Here is a 12,916-nt window from a genome sequence, read left to right on the forward strand (position 1 = left end):
CATGTAGTGCTAAAAGAAATTCTGAGCACTGTACATACAGATGTAGACAGCAGTAAACACAACCACAGGAAATATATTCCCTGTAGATCTCTTTAAAGGTGTTTTTTGTTTATAAGTGACAGGGATTTAATTCAGGGCATGTGTGTGTAAACATAAGTGTACATAAACAGGAGTTTGTAAGGAAATTAGCTCAGGAATAAAGAGGGAACAGGTGATCACTTAATTCCACCTGACTCAAACCAGCCTTCAGCCCCAAGTTTTGAGAAGGGAATGCTTCAGCTGCAAAGTTCAGAATTTGGAGCATACAATGATTAGGAAAATGCTTAATACCAACCCACCCTCTTTATTAAGTCATTTCTTCAAGTATTTTTTAATAGTGCAAAGTACTGGTTTGCGTTAGTACAGTTACTATGGGAATTCACAGTAAAAAAAAAATAACCTTAAAAGATTTCCAAAGTCAAACAAAAAAAATTTTTAATACTGTATTTTTAGCAAGAACATTTTTAACAAAGAATGTGTACTTTAACTTAATATGGTACAACAGAGAAACCATACTTAAAAGTTTCCATTATCTAACACTCTACTGCATATTCATTTCTCCATCTTAAAAGACCAAAAGCCAAGCTGAACTGAGCATTTAAAAAAAAAACAAAAAAAAAAAAAGAAAGCATCAATTATAATCCTCATATTACGTCAGCTATTAGGGTTTAGCTCACACTTCTGAATTGGTCATCGAATGAAAGGACAATTTTTTACATCGTTCTCTTAAAAAATGTACACACATTTCTTTTTAAAACGTAATATATATCGAGTATCTGCTTCAGTAAACAAAGCTTAATTTATAAACACAATCGAAACAGCTCCATGTTGAACAGTTTCAGTGATGAACTGGACTGGTATGATGTACAGCCAGTGCTGACTGCTGTGGCTTCCAATCATTGTGCCATTGCTATCCAGTAATAGCTACTCCTCAGGGGTGGGGGAAAGTTCTTTCTGGGGTGGGGAGGGGAGGGGGAGTAATTCCTGTGTGTGCTTAAAAATACTAAAACTCCTTTCTATCTCCAGGGGGACCTAAAAATGATCTGTTGCAACAGGCTTGGTTTGGTATGGTAAGCTTGTCCAAAGTCTCAGTATCATTTAACACGGCAGTTTTCGATGCAGCAACAGTAAATTGCTTGAAATTGTCCTTCAAGTTTCATGCTACAAATCCTGTTCCTCACACAGCACTGAAGGCATCAAAGGTTGGAAGGGACGTTTCTCAGGAACTATATAGTCTTCAAATAGTGGTCATTGTACATTTTTCAACACGAGGTGGTTCCTTCAGTACATAATGGTTGGTTTGATGTATGTTCTGTTTTCTAGAGGGGGGAGAAAAAAAGAAGAGAAAAGGTTAGTTGCACAGTTAAACAGTTTGTAATTAAGTGATGCCTAGGTGTTTCCTCACTTGTTTGTGGAGTTTAATTTTCTCAAGACAAATGGTCAGATCTACAAGTGATACAAACAAAATTCTCCATTATGTGAGGGTGTTTTATGTAGGAAGAGGAGGCAGTGGGTGACAGAACCTGGCCAAGCCTGGTGGATATGGATGTTTGGCAGGGAAATGATCTGGTCTGAGGGCACTGGGCAACTCCTCACCCCGGGCAGAGGTGTAGGCACTCCACTGGGCTGTGTGAGGCAGTGCTTCCAGCCAGCAGCTGCTGAGGACAGGCTGCAGATCCTTTGATTTGGATTTTCTTCCTTGATGGCATTTGCTTTATAATTGAACACTCATTTTCCTTCTTTTTCCCCCAGAAGGCAGCCCGGGCTGCCTTCCCTCCCCCTCAGACAGGCTGAGCAGCTTTACACCAGGCCATTATCACATGCACAGAACCTGCCAGGGAACAGTGTGTTAAACCAGAACAGCACTGCTTCAAAAAAGTGTAAATCTGCTCCTGGAGAACTGCTCCTTCATTCAGAAACCATCCCATTTTGCTTAAAATTCTATTTCTTTATTTAGAGAATGAAGGAGGAAAAACCACTCGTTTCCTTCATAAAAATACTCCTAGTTACAGTACCTATCAACTGTGATTTTTCACATTAAGCAACTTTAAGCCCAGAGAAAAAATAAATATTGAAGTGCCCACAGAAACTGAAGCTAACAAGAATCCATATTCCTGTTCATTATACAATGAATCATGAATCCACCCAGCTAAATCCACAAGTAACTGATCTGGAAGATGATAGCAAAATGATAATATGGAGAAGCATTTTGTATAATGTTGACATCTCTCCCATTACTGTTTTACATATGCCAATACTGAACACTCCTAAGGAACGAACAAGTATTGACCTGCTAACTGACACTGATCCTTGGAGCAATCTCCAAGTTTGCCACATTTCAATTTCAAAATGCATTTCAGCTATAATATGAGTGATTTATCATTTAGCAGTAGCTGTCAAAGTAACCTCCTAGATAAAACAAAAACATCTGGAACCATAAACAGAGGAGAGCAGTAGCTGAATTTTAATCCAAATCCGACATGTTCACTTCATTAGGAACAGGAAACAGCTAATTAGTAATTGAATGTTTCATGGTTTTAAGGAGGCTCAGACTCTCCAAACTGAAATGATTTAATATGTATTTTGGATGCAAGCAGAAATAAAGATCAGAAGAGCCAGAGACATAACAGCTCCACAGGAACATTTGGGAGCATGGAAACCTCCAAAGAAGTGACTAGAATTAGTTTCAGGTCTTTGGCTGATGAAAATTATTGTCTTAAACTTAGTGAGGGAAACACTAAAGCCTGGGGAGTGGGTGAGCAGAAATGCAATACTGAACACTGTGGATTTTGCTTGGGTTTGGTTTTCTTTCCCCTTTTTCTCTGTCTGATCACTAAGAAGTTGCCCATGGCTTCTTCCCAGTGCAGGTTTTTCTTGGTATTTTGTACTTTTAATGGTATTTTTAAAACTATTTTTCAAACTAAGGTAAGATGTGGACACTAAGGGTACTGAGGGCTGATGGACTGACTAAACTTTAGAACCAGTTTTCATTTTTCCTTCCAATTCCCTTTACTTCTCAAGGAATTTTCAATGGAAGTATCTGGAATACCTGTAAGAAAGTAAATACCACAGTTCAAACCCAGTGCAGCCACTGATCAGTGAACAGAAATTGCAGAGTTAAGTATTTCCTGTTTTATAACACTCTCAATTATTCTCCAGAAATTAAAATACTTTTTTTTTGTTGCTGTGCAATAAACTCAACTCCACAGCACTAACCACGTCATGCAGCAACCACCTCTGAGGAATGAACGTGCTGGGAGCAGCTGTGCCCCCACTTACACAGGAAAGACAATGTGATGTTGTCAAATTAATCTCTGCTGGAGAATATTCACATCTCCTCAGTGCAGCTGACTGCAAGCTACAGACCATTTTATAGCATTTTACTGTATTATCCAGCCAAGATTTGAATAAATCCGTGTGCAATAAATGTATTCTTTTATCAGGTTTATCCCTTAATCAAATATTCATTTATGTGGGCTTCATTCTATTAAAAACCGAAATGATACAAAGGTGAGCAAAAGTGGAGATTTACAGTAGTTTAAAGCCTAATCTCGTTCTCTAGGGGTAATACTGACAATATAAAAACTGTATAAATGATATTCCCTAACACTAAATATGCTTATGAGCCCCCAGTGCACGTTACACTGCTTTACAGCCTACAGTGCAATGCATGACTGGCTTAATAAGCAAGACATTTAGAAAGGGTTTTTTTTTCCCCTTCACAATGTATAAGACAAGTCAAGATCTCAGAGCTCCTTGGTGAGCCAGAGCCTGTGTTAAGAGCTGGAATTTTCCCTCAGGATGGTGTTGTCTTCCCTGAGCTGTTAGCCTAAGGTGTATTCAGCTCTTGAGGTCCTTTTAGCCACAATATCAGCATTTGTCTTTTTCTTTCAAGGTTTTCATGTGTGTACAAAGGACAAATCCAAAGGCAATAATCATTATCTGCATATTTGTTCACATTTAATTTTTCCTTTTCTTTTTTTTTCAGCCTATCCAACATCTTTGAGTTTTCTGAATCCTTTGTGAATCTCCGTCTTCAGTTGGGAATTCAAGCTGTATTTCCACAAAACTGCTTTAAACCAAAATCTCCACAGTGTGTCCTGGCAATGCTGGTGTGCAACCCCAGACCAGAAAGGGGTCCAGCTGCAGCTACACCTTGGGAGTACCTTGCCAGGTAACTGTGGCACACTAAACTGGTGGAGAAAGTCACCGGAGGAAGGAAATTTGGAATCTGCTATGAAAATGGGGAGAAATTTGTTGTGTTGTTAACTGTAAATTAGCAATGCAATATCTAAAATACAACTCAGCACTACAGGTTGCAGAGATGAAATAACAAATTGGAAATCCCAAATGAGCTGGAGGAGCTGGGAGAGCAGCTGGAATAGTCAGGTGAGCTGAGACCTGACTGCCTGCAGCCAGGGGAGCAGCAGGAGGGGAGAGCACAGACCTGTGCACTCAGAGCTTTTGCACAACTCATGTTTGAGGGATTAGATCCACGAGTCTTGTAAGATACCACAAATACTGTACTGGACAGGAGCTGATCTCTCCACCCTCCCCAGGCTGTGTGAACAGCATCTCAGTCAGATCAGAGCCAAGCTCAGCTTTGGCTGCAGCCACACATGGGAAACAGAATGCTGTACCAACAAATTAACTTGCAAAGCTGGGGCTAATTAGTTTGAACTAGTCTCTTATTTTGCAGAAAGAAAAAGAAAACAATCAGAGAACAGTTTGCAGCTACTGTGGATCACATCCCTAGAAGAAAACCTTTCCCTAAACTCTGAGCAGACAGGAGTGCTGCCTGCCTCAAAGGATGCTGCACCCAAGGTAATGTTCATGGGTAGGGAGCACAGCAGTTACAAACACACAGCAAAGGATCCATTTTTTACCACGATAAAAACAAGACCTGGTTGGCAGCCAGTCCTCATGGATTTCGGCTGGTCCTTCAGCTGCATAACAACCAGTAAAACTGACTTCTTTCCCTGCTTTTAGTTCAGCAAAACTTCTTCCTTTTATCTGCAAAGATTTTCCCAAACTGAGCAGTTTCTTCCCCACTTATTTTGTACTTAGGACTACTGAGTCCACCCTGCCAAATATTTTCACATCCATAGAGCTAAGAAAACTTGTACTAAAAATGGGATTTCTATTAAATAACAACAGCCAAGGACAAGTGTGTGTGCACTGAGCAGACTGTGCAGGTGCTGGATTGCCATGGGCAGTTGGAGCAGACAGGGAGAAAAAACAGTGGTTCCTGCTTAGGAAGAGATTTTTTACGGAGAGAGTGCTCAGGCATTGGAATGTGCTGCCCAGGGAGGTGGTGGATTCACCATCCCTGGAGGTTTTCAAGCTGAGACTGGATGTGGCACTTAGTGCCATGGTCTGGTAATCACGGCAGGGTTGGACTTGATGACCAGGTCTCTTCCAACCTGGTTGATTCTATGGTTCTATGATCTTCAAACCTACAGACACTTAATTACTAAATCAGTATTTTAGCCCTTTGTAAAAACAGAAAAATACAACCTTCACACTCCATAGTATCCTGTGGAAACCTTTACCCACCTTTAGCTTCAGGGAAGTCATAAAATCAGTGTCCTCTCTCATGTATGTGTGTGCTTAGACAGAGACACCCAGAAAAACACTGTGTGCCACAAGGAAAATAGCTCTGAGACTAAACTCAGCCATGGCAATCAAATCCTGGCTAATCACTGAAGAGGGCCCTGTTTTGGTGAGCAGCTGATGAGGTGACTCTCAGCTTAGTGTATGGGTATGACAGGCTGCTCATATGAACTTTAAAATTTAGAAACACTGCAATGACACAGCACAAGGTAATTCCTAGGGGTTTAATAATTTGGAGCATCCAGAGCAGGACAGGCACTGGAGCCATAGCTTGGGCATGTGGAAGAAGAACATACCTAAGACAAAAAAAGAAAGTTGGATGTGAAAACCAACTGGTTAAATCAGAATACTGAAAAAATATAGACCTGTTTCCTACATAATACAAACTAACACATGCTTCAAACTTCCAACAGTCCATCAACTTTGGCAAACAGATAAAACCAAAAAGTTGTTCATGGTAACTGTTATAGTTTCTGTGCCAAATCTCTGCCAGGTTATATCCCAAACAAAAGCAGCAACAGCAGCCCTGGGTCACCTCCTGTTGTAGGTAGTGACCCATGCTATCACCTCAGCAAAGTCTGGCCATGCTGCTGCCTCCTTGAAATCTAGTATTTTACTTTTTTGTAAATTGTTATCATCAAGTATTATGGTTAACATCTATTTTTTAACATTTTAAGCTAACATTGCTCTGCTGATTGTTCCAATATCCCCTAACAATGAAATATCGTAACACAAAAGTTAACTAAGGTATAAACATGCAAAAGGAGAAGTCTCCCTGTGATCATAAAATGATGTTATTTTCTGTTCAGCAGTTCATGTTACTGCTGTTCATGCTAATTAATTAAAGGAGCTGTTGCTGTAATGTGCAAACAGGGAATCTGAGAAACTGAGAGGGCTTTTAGGTCTCGGAGTGAAGTTAAGTCAATCTGGGCTCGGGCAATCAAATGTAATGAAATCACTTGTCAGTGCTAAGCTTGCAAAAACTGTGAAGTTTGACTAGGGAGTAAAAGGATTATAATTAGATTTCCAATAGGATAATAACTAAATGGCAGAAAGCAGTAAAGAGAAAATATTACTTTGTTAGCTAATGGTGCTGCTGTTCGGTTTTAGTTTTTATCAGCACACTTGTAGTTGTGCTAATTTAATTTGCTTTTATCAGCAAAAATGCACCACTCGAATGGTACTTGAATGTCATTTGCAAAAATCATTGATCTGAAGGTGCACTTAATGACACCCAGTATGTTTATTTTATGTGAAAGGGAGATTGGTTGATAAAATGCTTGATGCACTACCATGAGCGACGGGAGGGAGAGCAGGAGGAGAGTCTGTGTGCTCATCACCTGCTCAGGGGCTCCATGACCACTGCACCCAGTCCTGTCCTGTCAGCTGAAAACCTCTCAGATCACCTCTGAGCTAGCAGATCTGTCATACAGAGGACGGAGGGCTTAGACTGAAAAGTTAACAAAAGTTTGAAGTCTCGTCTGCACGAAATTTCCCTTCCATTACCACACAGAGCAGAGGGAAAATGAGTCAACTAAATGGAACAGATTTATACTGCAGATCAGGAACGCAGCACATGAACATCTTGTGTTAATAAAATCGTTTTAAGAAATGAGCATAAAATATGATACGACTTAATCATTGGGAAAGGTGGCTGGGCAGTATTTCTGTAATTTTCCTTTAAACCGACTTAAGGAGATACTGGCAGTGGAACTAATTGAATTTCAAAGGAAAGGCACTGTGTGAATGATAGACTTCTGTCCAGCAGAGCTATTGACAACAGGAAAAGAAAGGTCTGCATTGATGCTAAAGCTTTTTTCTGTGCAATAGAGAGAGATTTTGGAAACAGCTTTGTACTAGGGACATGTGTTTTGACCCTTTCTCCTCTCAGGGCCTGAAAAACAAAGGCAGCAAATGACAGGGGCAAGGAGGGAGTGTGTTCAAATTGTTAAAGCTGGCAGCATGATTGTGGCTGTGAGGAACACAAATGGTAATCAGAGGGAGAGAGAATAAAAAGTTATTACAGAATCAGCATAAATAAAAATGAAAGAGACGGTGCTACAGGAGAGAAACACTTTGAAATCTAAACAAGCTCGAGAGAGAGCTCTTCAGAAAGCTTTTTATCAGCTGAGAGTGCCCAGTGACCAACTGGCTCAGCTCCTCACACGTTTGCATGTGAGCAGGATTACTGTTACAAGTAAAGAATGAGGTAGTTGGGATCAGATTAAAAAGAGGAAAAAAAACCCAAGCCAAAACCCAACCTGAAATAAAAATGATAAAATCACAAGGTTTTCCTGTGTATGAATAAACTGCAGGTAGTGCTAGAAAGTTCTCTTAATTCCTTCCAGTAAGCAAATGGTTGTTGGAAATGCCTATGCACCACTTTCCCCACAGTATCTCTAATCATTTTTGATGGGAAGTCACATCTGAGCCAAGTGTAACTTTTTTCCTTCAACTGAAAACTGAAATTTTTTTTTTCTTTCCTAGCTTCTGCCCAGCTGCACCTTTGACTCTCAGAATTGTTTTGGAAGAGCTCTGAGCACTCATCTCAGCAGGTACCGTGAACAGATCAGAAACGTTAGGAACATTTTGCCTGTCAAATTTAAATACATGTGTCCCTAGTGCTTATCCAATATTTTGACTATTTCTGGCAGCAGCAGTTTTCCAATTGCAATATTTAGAGCACAACTCTAATCATATGTGTGCATATATATCCACACACATATGTTATATGTGTGTATATATATATATATGCATTACAATAAAGCTGTGATTCTCCTTCCCTGTAATACAGAGCATATGAACCTAAAATCACAAGAAGAGACAGCAGTAAAAATATTTGAAAGCTTTGCTGTGTGGATGACAGATGGACGACAGATGCATACCAGAGGTATGTGAAGTCAAGCCTTCACCAGTTGAGAAATGCTCAAGTGAGGTTTGTGTCTGTAACTGTGCTGCAGCCCTTGTTCTGTCTGCACAGAAGGGAACTGTCTTTAGTTGCCTCAACACATGTATTTTTTGCACGTTACCATTGCATGATGCAGTAGAAAGGGTGGAAGAAGGAGCTATGTTGAAGGAGGTAACTGTCTGCAGGCTCTGAGTGGTCTGGAATGACCATGGCACAGGACTGAAGGCAGAAAAAGGTTGGTTTTACAGAAAAATAACTCTACAAACTGGGCTTTCCTCTCAAGACAGAGAATTTCGAGGTTCAAATTGATCAGAGCAAATCTGATCACAGGCTGATTTTCAGCATGACTCAAACAGGCTTCAAATGATAATGGGAACATCCCTTAGGGCTCTGTAGCTCCCCCAAAGGATGATGACACAACTCCTTACATCACAGACCTGTAGCCAGAATGCATCTATTGCTCTCTGGGAGGCACTCAGACAATACACAGAGGTGCTGTATTTACACACAGGCACTGAAAAGGGAGGAAAAAGGAGCACTAACTAGTTACCCACAACATGAACATGGATTTCCTCTTCCACATACAGTTTGGGTTTTTTTTCAAGACACCTGTGATCCTGATAGGTAAGTAAGGGTCAGAGGTAAAACACTTAAAAAAGATAAATCAAATGTAAAAATCCCTTTTGAACTTCTCTGATAGATAAACATCAGGTTCCCACACCTCTACTTAAAGTTAATTTCTAGCCTTGTAAAGTACTGGTCTTTCAAAGGTTTTTCTGTATCAAACAGGACAACAAACTGAAGTTCTGCAATTGACATTTATCTTAAAGCAGGAAAACGAAATCAAAACTATTTAGCATTCTATCTAAATTTTAATACAACCACATAGGTGAAGGGCTCTGGTACATACTGCACCTTGCATTGCTGCACTGTCATGTTGGGTCCCGTTGTGTTCTATTTCCATTTCTGGGATTCCAGCATCTGCAAGATGGGAGAGAGAAGATTAATGCACTCCCCTTTGCCCCTCTCTGATGCATCTTTAGACAAATATTCATAGCAAACTCGGGTGATCTCCAAGTTACACAGTCTCGCATCAAACATTTGGTCCTCATAGAATTTTCAGTAGTAAATTGTTTCCAAAATGTGCAAACATTAGTGGGCTCACAGTGAATTATTTTTAACGTGCTTCACATTTGCCTGATGATCAGATAATAACCCACACGTGGTATTAATATGTCTGTAAAAGCCTCTTGCAGCACGAGGGCATCTGACATATGAAAAATCAAAGTTGAAATGAAACTGTGATCATATTAAACTACACTGACTCTCTTGTATAGCCAAACACCTTCAAATGACAGAATTTCAGGATGTGAAATTTCAGCCAGTGCCAGGCAACAGTTTGGGGGGTGTATGCCCATCAGTTTTATGAGTGCAGGTTACAGAGAAGAGCTGAGCAAAACCTCAGCTCAGGATGTGTAAGCACATGTTACCACCCAAACCCAAAGTACATCTCTCATAGACTGTGAAATATTTCCACATTTCTAAGAGCTTTCCAAAGAAGACTGTGCTCTTTTTTCCAAGTTGAGATGGAGTCTCACAATGATACTCACTTTGGAACTGTTTAATTTCATATTGGTAATGCCTCTGCACAGTCCTTGGGGTGGGGGCAGGGGCTCCAACACCCCAGGGTGTTCCCATAACAGATGCCATTATCCACCTTGTGCCAACAAGGATTAGCATGAAGGGGATGTGATTTGAATCCATGGCACCTCAAATCCTGCAGAAACATCTGCTTCCCTTATAATACAGCACTTAGAAATTACAGCAAGGAAAAACCCACACCTGAAAGGGAGATGTGTGCACAGTTTGGGAGATTTTCTGTGCAAGAGCCTGTTCTGGACTTTCCCAAATACAGAATAATTGTGTTGCTTTGGTAGATTCTCTTAGCTGGAGGGTCAGTCTCTGTCACAGAGAGAATGTTTTGCCCTACAGAAACTGAGCTCTGTGTGGGCAACCTGCAAAGTACAGGCCTTACACAGGAGATTAATGAGTAACATCTTAGTAGTATATTTGTAAATGAAATATGTCACATATGCACATAGAGCTCTATAAATATCAAAGAGCAATATTTTCACTTATACCATTTTTTCTTATAAAATTAGGAGTGACTGCTATTCCATAGGGTTTCCCTTCCTCAGATTCCTTTTTGAAGGTAAGTCCAGGGCACTGATCTATCAATCTGAAAAGGTTCTTTCTTTTCAAACCCTTCAGAGTACATGTTGCCTATACAAAAAAATTACAAAGTCATCTGTAACTAATAACAGCATCTGTTCGCTGAGACAGACCGTCAGAGTTAAATTAAAAATACTCAGAATAGCCCTTCACATTTTGTTGTCATAAAATTGTACCTGCAATTAAATTGTGGATTAAGATGCTAATGAGCTACCTGATTTGCATGTGCAATCAGATTAGCATGTAAATATCAGCTTCTCCCAGGCACTAACATATATATGACTACCTGAGTGTGCCTGCAAATCAAACTGTTAGCAGCCAGGCCCACACTAGCAGCTGTAAAGATGTGTTAATCACACTGCTGGCACCTTGGTACCTCTGGATTTGTGGCTTCCAGAACTGCTGAGTGCTCCTGACTCTGTGAGCAGCAGGTGCTTCCCCACGACAGCACAACTTGGGTGAATGACCTTACTGCACGTCAGGTTTTAGGGTGTTCTGGCATTCAGCCCAAGGTGGGATCCAGTCTGGGCATCTCTGTCTGTGGGATCCTATCTGGGCATTTCTCTGACCCAGTGGAGATGGGGGAAGAAAAGGTTTCTGCTGGCTCTGTTCACCCACTCTGCTCTGGGTCACTGTCCTCCACATGATGTGGCTGTGAGCTGTGGATCCACTCCTGATTCCCCACAGGTGGTGACAGGCATGTGCTGGGCAATAAAGCCCAGCAGCTGAGGATGCCTCTGAAAGATGCTGCTCTTGTACTGAAGGAGTTTCTCTCTGTGGGTGCTCCAGACAAATCACAGCTCACAGTCCATCGCAGAGCATTGTGGCAGCAGCTCCCACAGACAGGATTGTCCTGACTGTGAAGAACAGTCTGGGCAGCCCTCACAACAGAGAACTCCCTGTCTTTACTCAGCACTTCAGGCAGGTTTTGCAGTCTGCAGCACTAGCAGTGCTCTGAGCAAGCAGCACAAATAACACACAGACCACAGGACACACAGACACAGCAGAGACAATGTCACTCTGACTCCTCTCCTGCTCCTCAGGGTAGGGATGCACAGACTAAAGCTCAGCTACAGAACCTGAAATGAATCAAACCTCAACTACATTAAATCTGAAATATTCAAACCAAAGCTCTAAACTTTGGTCAGAACCATCTTAAGCAAGAGAGGCAAATCCTTCCAGTACCCAGAACATAATCACCACTTAGGAGATGAACTGATTTGCTTTTGTTTCACAGGAATATTTGGGAAGTATTCAAAACCCAGTCAGCTCTGAAAGCTGATACATATTTAACAAACTCAATAGGACCTGAGGCTGAGCAAACTTCAGCCAAAAGGCTTTGAAAATGAAGCTCAGCAGTTCTAAAAATGAATCTGCTGGGAGAGAGGAGTTCAGAGAACCTTATAGGAACCAAATTTCACATTGTCTTAGCTGGCACTGTAACAGATTTCTCTGTAATATATTCAGCATTTCTTGTCATCTCTGTGTAAACTGCTCTGTCTGTTTCTTTAGTTGCAGACTTACTTATTTTTTTTAATTCATGACCCAGAGCACATGGCCTGAAATAGATTTTTCATTATTTCAGGAAAGAATTGTGGGGTTTTATTCTGGAATTTGCTTGGTGCATGATCTTGGGTTGTTTTTTTTTTAAACTCAATTAAACATCATTTTAAGCTGTGCAAGGCCAACTAAGACATTACCATTTAACATCCTGAGACCGTCACCTGATGTGGCCTGTTTAAGAGCCTGTTCCACTTGTTCTCTCCTCTTGGATTCGAATTCCAAAGCCTCCTGCAATTTTCTCTTTGCCTTCTTTTCTTTCTTCAAGCGTTTTTGAATTGTTGCTGAAATATAAGTATATTGTAAGAATGGCTGTTAAGGCACAATTAATAGAGAATGGAGACAGTAAAACATTAGTTTATGGTCAATATTCAAAGGGAAAGTTCCAGCTTGAGGCCCTGACACAGATGGAGACAGACTCCTGAATGTAGCAGAGATTCACTTTTAGTTACATGTTCTAACATTTAAAGGAAATGGGATTTATTTCTGCAGGTGAACTGTCTGTGTGCAGTGTGGGACAACATGAACTGTCAGTACTGAAGATGTACAGACTGAAACCCCAGG

The 12,916-nt window shown here is 40.7% G+C and overlaps 1 protein-coding gene across 1 annotated transcript in view; it reads right to left on the reverse strand.

The window, feature by feature from the left end:
* Nucleotides 1-1,000: 1,000 nt before the first annotated feature.
* Nucleotides 1,001-12,916, reverse strand: part of DACH2 (dachshund family transcription factor 2) — a gene marked incomplete at its 5' end in the record, with an annotated part of 62,273 nt that continues 50,357 nt past the window's right edge. Inside the window, 3 exons of the mRNA XM_009069428.1 lie at nucleotides 1,001-1,358; nucleotides 9,476-9,541; nucleotides 12,493-12,636. Of these exons, the coding sequence (XP_009067676.1) occupies nucleotides 1,321-1,358; nucleotides 9,476-9,541; nucleotides 12,493-12,636 (248 nt within the window). The remainder of the gene's footprint in view (nucleotides 1,359-9,475; nucleotides 9,542-12,492; nucleotides 12,637-12,916) is intronic.

This window comes from Acanthisitta chloris, unplaced genomic scaffold (assembly GCF_000695815.1).
Source record: "Acanthisitta chloris isolate BGI_N310 unplaced genomic scaffold, ASM69581v1 scaffold23562, whole genome shotgun sequence".
Classification (NCBI taxonomy): domain Eukaryota; kingdom Metazoa; phylum Chordata; class Aves; order Passeriformes; family Acanthisittidae; genus Acanthisitta; species Acanthisitta chloris.